General features: G+C 39.3%; 1 protein-coding gene across 1 annotated transcript; it reads right to left on the bottom strand.

Annotated features, from left to right (window-relative positions):
* Positions 1 to 3,819: 3,819 nt before the first annotated feature.
* Positions 3,820 to 5,872, bottom strand: LOC138050415 (adenosine receptor A2b-like). Its single transcript, XM_068896745.1, has one exon. The coding sequence runs from the start codon at positions 5,457 to 5,459 to the stop codon at positions 4,551 to 4,553; it is 909 nt and encodes a 302-aa protein (XP_068752846.1). The 5' UTR covers positions 5,460 to 5,872; the 3' UTR covers positions 3,820 to 4,550.
* Between the last annotated feature and the right edge of the window lie 3,604 nt (positions 5,873 to 9,476).

Here is a 9,476-nt window from a genome sequence, read left to right as displayed (position 1 = left end):
AAAGACAAAGTGCCGCATCGGGAGATGGATCTGTTTCGCGATGCTCAAGAAAAAACTGCAATGGATAGCCTTCAATCCGCCAGAACACATATTAATTTTCTGCCCGTAAACTTTCCTTGAAAAATTATTAGCCCTAGCTACCTGTGGCCGGAAAGTTTACAACTGCCTACAAGACAAGGGCTAACATCATCTCACCGCAGTTAACCATCGCCTAAACTTCGTCGACCCAGACAAACGAGCCCACAGCAGGGCATTGAAAAGACATGATGGGGAGTGAAACGAAGTGTGCCTCGTACGGGAACATCCATGGATCTCTAACAAAGCTATTTACTTGGAAGTATCATTGAGCATATTGCCGATCTCTACAAAGAGCGATAAATCGTTAAATCCCTCTAAATGCACCGTTCGTGATCCTAAATACAGGAAAGGAAGAAAATATACACTTTGCAGTGTCTCGGCGAATTTTTAAGCAGACAGGAAGAACAATTTCACGATGAAAAGAGCAGGTAGCCATTAAATTTCTTATGACAGTACTTTTATTTGGTTTGTTTGTTATGTTTGCGAATCTGAACCCTATTACAACGATTGCTTGAAACTCCACTTGTTACGCTTATTCTAAAAGAGAAAAATGGGTAAAATTGCAGGAAAAGTGCCGAAATTGCAGGAAAAACTGTTCGATTTTCCGTATTTCAGACAGAAGTTCGACCGACTTCTTTTAAGTCCATATAGACTTAGGAAAAAAACCTCTAAAAAGAAAGCGCCACAGTCCCAAAGGACGCCTATTGTTATCGCTATTGTTTTCTTGAAACAAAGGAGTGTATGCATAATGAAGTAGGGACCTGTGCGGAAATCTTGCCGGGCAATTCCTCTAAAAACGCGGAGGGTTTTGACACAACAGAAGTTTTAACCTCTGACATGTGATACGAGAGCCATGGATTTTTCTGTGACCTGGTTGTCCACAGCAAGAGCACTGGTTTGTATGGTAGATGGTGATGCTCTTTCTTTTCCATCTCTGTGTTGCTTTGCAGGACACACTAGGTTGTGGTATGATTAAATTTAATTGATCTCTAGATTTCTGTTGAATTCATTGTCCTAGTCATCTGACCTGAAGAAATCTTGTGGAAAGTGTTGATATCTGGCTGGCTGTCATTTTGACTGTCATTACTTTCAAGATGTGAGCAACTGTTTTTATCTGCATTGTTTGACAAAACCTTTTGTTAAGGGAGTCAGTTAAGTTGTTTAGTTTTTTTGTAAAGGGATCTTTAAAAATAGGGCACAGATTTCTATGTTTTTTTTCAAATATCTTAAGTGACATCTGTGCATGAAAATGAGCAAGTGTTAATAATACTACAATTTCCTGTTGTTTCTTAAACTTGTCATTTATTCTTATTTCAGTGCTTAAGTCTAAAACTCTTCCTGGTGTGTGTGTGCTGATCTGGTCAAACCATGCATGGCAAGCAACATTCCAGATTGTTTTCAGAGATTGTGATGAGGAGTTCAGCGTTGAATTTTTTATTGGTTTTGCGATGAAAAAGCCAGGGTTGTTATTCATCTCTCATTTTTTCCTGCATGAGATCCTGCATGATGACAACAGTATTACTGCAAATTAAATATCACAGATGTGAGCATGTCAGTGATTAATACAAGATGGTTTCCAAACAGCTCTTCAAAACTGTCTAGAAAAGGGACGATAATCATTTACTTGCCACACCTTCTAAGTCAATGTTTGACCAAGCAAATATAATTTGTTTTTTTTTATTCAAGTAAACTGTCTTACTTTCACTAATACAGCTGTATGTTATTCTAGTCTTTCTCTTGCTGAGCATGGGTTTGGATATTAACTTCTGAGAATGATCCTACTTGTAATAGTCTTAATAATGAATATACAGTACTTACAACAATAAAATTAGAGAGATATTTGAGTTACTGTATGTTGTGTTTTGTGATAACACATACCATAGTAGTTGTTGTGGTTGTTGTTGTTGAAATTGAATCAGATAGAGTCATTGTGGGTCCAGATAGAGCCATTGTGGGTACATCATTGGGTAGTGAAACTGGATCAGTTGTGCATAATAAAATGTTAGAGTATGAAGCACTATATTAAATTCCTCTAGTCTTGCTGGATGTATGATTACGTTCCTCTTTCCAATGAAACAAACAGACGATTTCAACGTTCAACAGAAGCAACATAAGCCATCTTCGCAGAAGGAATTATCATTCTGCCCTTGCAAAGATGTTTACCCCGCGTTTTCCTTCTCAGTACACAGTTTTCCCCCGCAGAGACCATCGCCACTAATATTAACATTACGAACTTCGTCCTTTTGCTCTAGCGCTCGAATGCAAGGTAAAATTTCTTCTGGTTTAAACTATAGTTTTTTGGTTTGAAAAGACACACGGAAGATTAGTCTTTCACGAAGCTCTCTTCAAAATTTAAACCTTATCAAAGTAGTGTTGTCCTTATCATCGCAAAATGAAAACAAACACAGAGAATTTAAATTGCCGCCATTTTGCCGCGCTGTTGTTTGTATGGCAAATTCAATTGGTACCAGTCCCTCGCGTGTGGAAACGATTCACGCGTGGCTCAAGGCTGCGCACTCATTTTGCCGCGGTGTCGGGTTAATATATTTTCTTAAGGACTGTGCCTACTATTGTTATTGCGCATACGTTCTGCGCATTTCGAGATACTCGGATTTCCTATTGCTGGTTCTTATTAATACAGGGATATTTTTGCTCGGTTCAAAACTATGTGGAGAAAGCAAAACTTAGCAAACGCTCTTGGTATCCAAAAAGAAAATTGAGGGTAACCATGCATTTTTCAGAGATAATTGAGCTTCAATTTGGAAAAGAACGCCATACATTGCTTTGTATTTTAAAGCGTTTTATAAATATTTTCATTTTCTCCAGTAAATTAAGCGAAATTCCGACCATTGTCATTTATGAGGAACTACCACACCCTTGTCATATTAAAAAGGTTGAAATAGTCACGAAGAGATTACAATAACGCGAATTTATGTTTTGAGATGACGTTCTCGTGGCTGTCGCCGTCGCCCGTCACTTAAGTTCCTTAATAGGGAAGCACGCGCGTTTTCGGAGACGCGGACGGCAACCGGAAGAGAACATTTCGCTTGCCAGGACAGTGGTGTCTTCCAGATTTTTATGCTAATCATCTCTGATGCAGAAAGGATTCTTAGCAATGTAAAAGTGGTTGTGTGAAAGTAAGTTAAAAGGGAAGACAGTTCACTTCCGCTAGCCGTCCGCGTCTCAAAAGCGTCCGTCACGGAACACGAGGGAACCTCCACCAAAACAACAAAATAACTTTAAACCACAGAACATAATGTTTACAATTAAAAGTGTTCAAACGTTTTCCAATGAAAGCGTTTGTATGAATTTCAAAAACACTTGTATAGGCTTTCAAATTTCCCGGGCGCTGCCATCTCGAATAGTTGTGACGTATCGTGGTTGCTCTATTGTTCTGACACAAAGAGCGTTTGATTTGGAATATTCTTGATTAATTATCTTCGAAAAATGCGTGGTTACCCCAAATTTTCTTTTTGGATTTCAATAACACTTGTTAAGATCTGGTTCTCCCGCATAGTCAGTAAACCGCGCAAAAATACCTTTGAATTAGTAGGCACCGTCCTTAACTATAGTGCTCCTCGCGCGCGCGCCTTCGCTGATAACATTTAATACTGAGACCTGTGCATTCACCGTGGTCGTCCATTTGAATCGTGGTAAACTGGTTAGTGTTATTGGAATCAACCAGCATCAACCATTATAGACGGAAGTTATTTTAATATATCTAATTCATGTTCAATTTATCTCATGTATATCCATTTTGTTAATTTAAAGTCACAACCCTCTTTCCAAAATTGAGGCTCTCTCTCTTTCCCTCTCTTTCTTCGCTTTCCTTGTTCGTAAATGAAGCTTTTTCTTTGAAAATAGTAACGATCTGTAACATTTCCCATGCCATTTTAGACGAAACACAGCATATCCTGATGACCTAGATCGGCAGTTAATCTGCAATCGCTAATAACAGCGTGTTGTCAAATCAGTGGACATCAGTCATTTTGCCTCCACTACTCAACCAGACTAACACAACAATACTATTTGGGCACGTTAGTCAGCCAAACCACCGTACCATATATTCAACTTCCAAATGGAAACAAAGATTAACCTTGGAATTCAGAAAACTAAGACACCATAGCTGGATAAGAAAATCCCTAAAAACTAGCAGGTGGAAAAAACGGGGAACGTGTGCCCCCGACTAAGGCAATGGTGCTACCCTTGGGGTGCCATTACTAAACAAAAAATATACAATACTTACTAAAGAAGGATCTAAAAGCAATAGGAAGGAAAAACATAGTATGCTAGTGACAATCGTAACAATATAAAAGCAAAAGAAACAACTTCACGCGGCGCTACTGGCGTCCGCAAACTGCGAACCTAAATCCCACAAACCTCTACGCACGGAAAACGGCTCACCAGGCAACTCATACGTGCCGGCAAAATACCAATTTATGCTAATTTACAATAATCGCACATTACATTATTTAATCGTTCATTTGTCCCGAATTCCGGCATTTGGGAAGCAACTGTTTTCCTATCCTTATAACTTCTAACCTAAGTTCGCGTAACCGCCAACAGTACAAAATTGGGTTCACAGACGAGTTCATGTGAATCATTGTTGAAGAAAACGTCCATTCCGGTTTCCAATATTTATACACAGTTGCAAACAAAATTACTAAAACAACCGAGGGAACATAACATATAACAAGAAAGATATAAAAAATAAAAGTATTCATCGCACTTTTAATTGTTCTGGCCATGTGCAAGTCATTGACAGAATCAGCTGAATTACCACGTACCGCTTGTTGTTCGATTTGAATCTGAAGCTTATGTCGACGAGCAATTGAGTAAATTTTGAGGTAAGAAAATGTACAAATGAGAACGCAAATACTGATGACAAATCCTGTTATCAAATGAAATATAAACTTGTCCCAAAAGTACAGCGCCGAACATGAACTTAACGTGCTCAACCAAACAATGGCGATGATGAACTTGATGCGAAATTCTGTAATCAAAGCCCGGTATCTCATATGATAAAGAAGAAGGAACATTCTGTCCAAACTGATCAGGGTCATTGTGTTAATAGAAACTCCGCAGAGAAAAAAGCCCAATACTCCAGACAGTCGGTGCAATAACCGATTTTCAGTTTTCAGGCTTATAAGTTCATCTGCAATGTAAAGCGGTTGAACGACAAAACCAACAAGGAGATCTGAAACTGCAAGACTACAGAGCAACATTATCGAAGTTGAACGGCGAAGGGTAGGCGATTTCAACACAGCTGTCAATATCAAAATATTGCCAGCAATGGACACTACCATCAATGGAGCGTTGAGAACACAGTTTACTGTGATGATTTGTCTATAATCTCTGCTTTTGTCAGTGTAGTTTATCATCTTGCCAGTGTCTCTTGTCACATTTTAGACTGTCTTCCCGGTTTCACAGTTCTCTTTATCTACCTGCAGAAACGTACGTGTCCGTGGGAAAACCACCTGCAAATAGAATGTCATGAAAAAAGTTACGTTTGATTCCCTAAAATAGCTGTCGGGGAAAATCAAATCAACATCGCAACTGATTGAATGCTGCTTCCTCTGAATTCATTTTGTGACTGATAGCTAGGGTTGTGTTATGCAAATCACAACAACATCGTTACACAACTGAGATGTTGACTGTCAGCAAAAACTTTATAATTACTGCTACCGGCACTTCTGGTCAGTTGTTCTAATTATTTACCACAGGTTATGCCGAGAGTTTATTTTGAAACTCCTGTTAAAGCTATGGTGTTTTAGCCAAATCATTACTGCGCTCTGTACATATGGGATTTTATGAGGACAATGATATGTGACCAGTCAGCACGTATCCATTTGCGTATTCTAACCGTGGGCAAATAAGTTCATTGCACAAAAAAGACAACGATTGCTTGCATTGACATCTTCTCTTAAATTTCAACCGCTTCTTTGACTGCATTTTTGTCGGAAATACGTTCATGGTTCTTTGCTGTAAAACTTGTGATGTTGGCCATTGAGTTGTAAACTACAGTAATCTAACGATTTGATAGTTTTAGTTGTCCAATCAGAAAGACGTGTGCGTCCTATCAGTCTTGCATGCAAACAGAAGTCGAAGGTTTGTTTTGTTTGGTAAACCATAAAGAAACTACACGTTATTGAATCGTTTAACATAAAATACGAGCGGATACTTTGCGAGTTGCATAGTATTTTTCCGAGTCCCTAAGGGGCAAGGAAAAAATACCTGCAACGAACAAAATGTCCGCACGTATTTAAGAATTATTCCATGAGCACGGATTCGACATGAGGACGGAGGCGCGTAGCGCCGAGTTGGCTATAACCAGTCTCACGGGTTGCCCACCTCCTCCCTGCCTTTTATTTCAGCAGTTGAAATGATGGCAAGAAAAATAAGGCCCATGGGTAGCATGACATCTTTCCTTGTACCTATGACAACTTTCTTTCCACCTATGACAACCTTCTTCTCAACATGACAACTTTCTTTCCACCCACGACAAAATTCTTGCTCTTCATGGCAACTTTCTTTCTACCCATGACAACCATTTTTTCTAGACATGACACTCCGCTTGTTTCCATCCGTGACAAAATCCTTGCTACTTATAGCAATTATATTTGCAGTGTCACAATTTGTGTTTGCGTTGACAAAACTTTTATTGGTCGGGAGAGAACCGGTAACTAGTCACAGCCGTGCGAGTGGATCGATAATTTTAATAATTTTATTTCTATTTTTATTGATTATTAAATAAACAGCACAATGGTAACATTAACAATACAATTGATACTACATTAAACATTAAGGCTATAACAATAACTACAAAATCGACCACAAGGAAGGGCTTACATTCCCCACATATAAAAGCCGTAATTAGGGTCGTCACGTATTTATTATTAAAATATATGGATTAAGTTCTTCCATTTGAATTTTAATTTGAGTCACTCAATGTTACAATATGAACTTACGTTGTTACATTGTCGTTAGAATTTTAAATTACCGGTAAACATTACAACAATACTAAATGCAAACAATCGAATAATCAACGCGCAAACAGTGTAACAAAATAAAAAACAAACTTAAGTGCTTAATGGCAAGTAATTACAACAACAACAACAACAACAACAACAACACCAAAAACTACACTGAAACATAAATGTAGCTAAAAAGATAGAGTTAGCTCCGCATGCTTGATCTGCCTATTTAGACTGGGATTTTCCCAGCGGATATGAGCAGCCTCTTTGAGCAACAACTGGAAACGATTAGCTGCCGTATCTAAAATGGAGAAGCAGCTCTCAGGACAGAGTCTTCGACATTCCTCAGAGTGCTGTAAATGTTGGAAAATGTGAGAAGTCCTGTCCCTTCTCAGATGCTCACGAATGCGCGTCGAAATGTGTCGGAATGTTTCCCAGACGTACAATTTTTCCATAAACTTTAGCTCTTCGGATTTGTCCTGAAAATTGAGGGTCTAAATTAAGAGAGACTCCATCTTTGCATAGGTATCAAGGCTTGGCTGGTCAAACCGCTGGTCAATAGCGTTGATCATCAAGTCAATAGCGTCAAAGTATATTCGCCTGTAATAGTCGAATCACAGGATATGCTGGCCCTCCAGTGCCAATTTCAATTCTTCTCGGCGCACGAGTTCTCCTTGGTAACATCGGTCCTGTCATGGAGGGATAGCTTTTACGTTTCAGTAAAACTACATCATAAAATGATCTGAAGCTCGTATCGTCTCCTATCTTCTGTAGATCGTCTTTTGTAGGACAAGCTACTCGTTTGCTTCTTAGAACTGGCATATTTGTTTGCTGTAAGATTCTTGATTAGTTATCTGTGTGAGAAAACCGCCGCTGTCCTAAATTCATCGCGAAGAAGAAGTCAAAAGTGTTATTTGCGCTTGGCATCCAATGATCCTTCCACATATATCGGACTGGAGTTTGTCATCAAGGGATATTGTCCACTCCTGAAGCTGAGCTACGAAATCGTCTAGGATTCGCTGAAAACAGCTTGCGCGTACTGTCCATTTAGTAGGGCAAAGGCCAAGTATGCCCTTGGCTTCAAATTCAGGGCCCTCTAGGTTTCCTTTTAAAGTAAAAAGTAAAGTAAAACCTTTATTTAAGTGTCAATGTGTTTAGCCCAGATGGACTATATGGAGACACCAATAAAATAACAACACTAATTAACTTATACAAAAACTTTGGTTTTATCAACGGAGTTGATAATGTAAATTGACCACCGTACAGAGATTCTAAAAGATGACGTTTCGAGCGTTAGCCCTTCGTCAGAGCGAATCGAGGAATTGTCACGGTTACGTGTAGTTTTTCTAGAAGAGAAGGAGCTACGCTATTGGTGCATGGTAACATGGCAACGTGAAAAATGGGAATATATTAGTTAAATGAAAAGCGTTCGTTAATACCGTGAGGATTAAGGGTGCCGATTTGGAAGATGAATTTTTGTTCTAGATTCTTGCGGCTTTCCGTCGTACCTAGATGTAGGGAAAGGCCGCAGATAGCTATGTGTTTTTTGGAGTGGTTAGGGAGATTAAAGTGACTAGCGACTTGATTAGATCCATCCTTGTCATTCTTCTCATCATCCCGAAGGTGTTCGCGAAATCGGTCGCCTAGTCGTCTACCTGTCTCGCCAATGTATAATTTATTGCATAACGTACTGGTTATGCAATAAATGACATTTGCGGAGGTACATGTGAAACGATATCTGTGATCTTAACAGATCGCTTAGGTCCCGATATCTTGCTAGTGTTAAGAATGAAAAGACAAGTTTTGCATCGTGAGCGCGCACATTTGAAAGTGCCGGGTTGCTCGTTAGTTTTGAGCCGGCTTCTAACTAAAAAGTTTAACTGAATAGAGTGTAATGTGAAGTGCTAGATTTCAATCCCATATGAACCATGTGAGCGTTAGCCCTACAGATGGAAATGGGCCCACACAAGGACAGAGAAAAACTCTGACCAGGGTGGGAATTGAAGTTGTCTCCGTGTTTGTCGCGTTTGAATGAAATAAGTGGAGATTGCGAAAAGATTCTACCAGTCTCTGGATCATTTTGGAGTAATTTGCGTGATTATGTGGATTATGTGGATGGAAAGTGAGGGTGAATGGAATTCTGTCATTCTTATCTTTTTGTGACGTTTGTAGTACTGCCTGTCGATCAAATTGTTGGGCGCGATGATGGCCCGCTTTGACCACAGAGACAGGATAGCCACGTTTTTCGAAGAACTGGCACATCTCCTTTGATTTGCTGGAAAAATCGGAGTCATCAGTACATAGTCATCGAAGTCTAAGAAATTGAGAATAAGGAATGGAGTTCTTGACATGTGATGGATGTGACGATAAATACAACAAATAACTGTGAGAATGTGTAGGTTTGTAGTGCACACTGGTACCTAG

The sequence above is a fragment of the Montipora capricornis genome, chromosome 6 (assembly GCF_036669925.1).
Source record: "Montipora capricornis isolate CH-2021 chromosome 6, ASM3666992v2, whole genome shotgun sequence".
NCBI classification, from domain to species: Eukaryota; Metazoa; Cnidaria; class Anthozoa; order Scleractinia; family Acroporidae; genus Montipora; species Montipora capricornis.
Note: the sequence above shows the minus strand (reverse complement) of the source record. Positions and strands in the feature narration are given on the sequence as shown.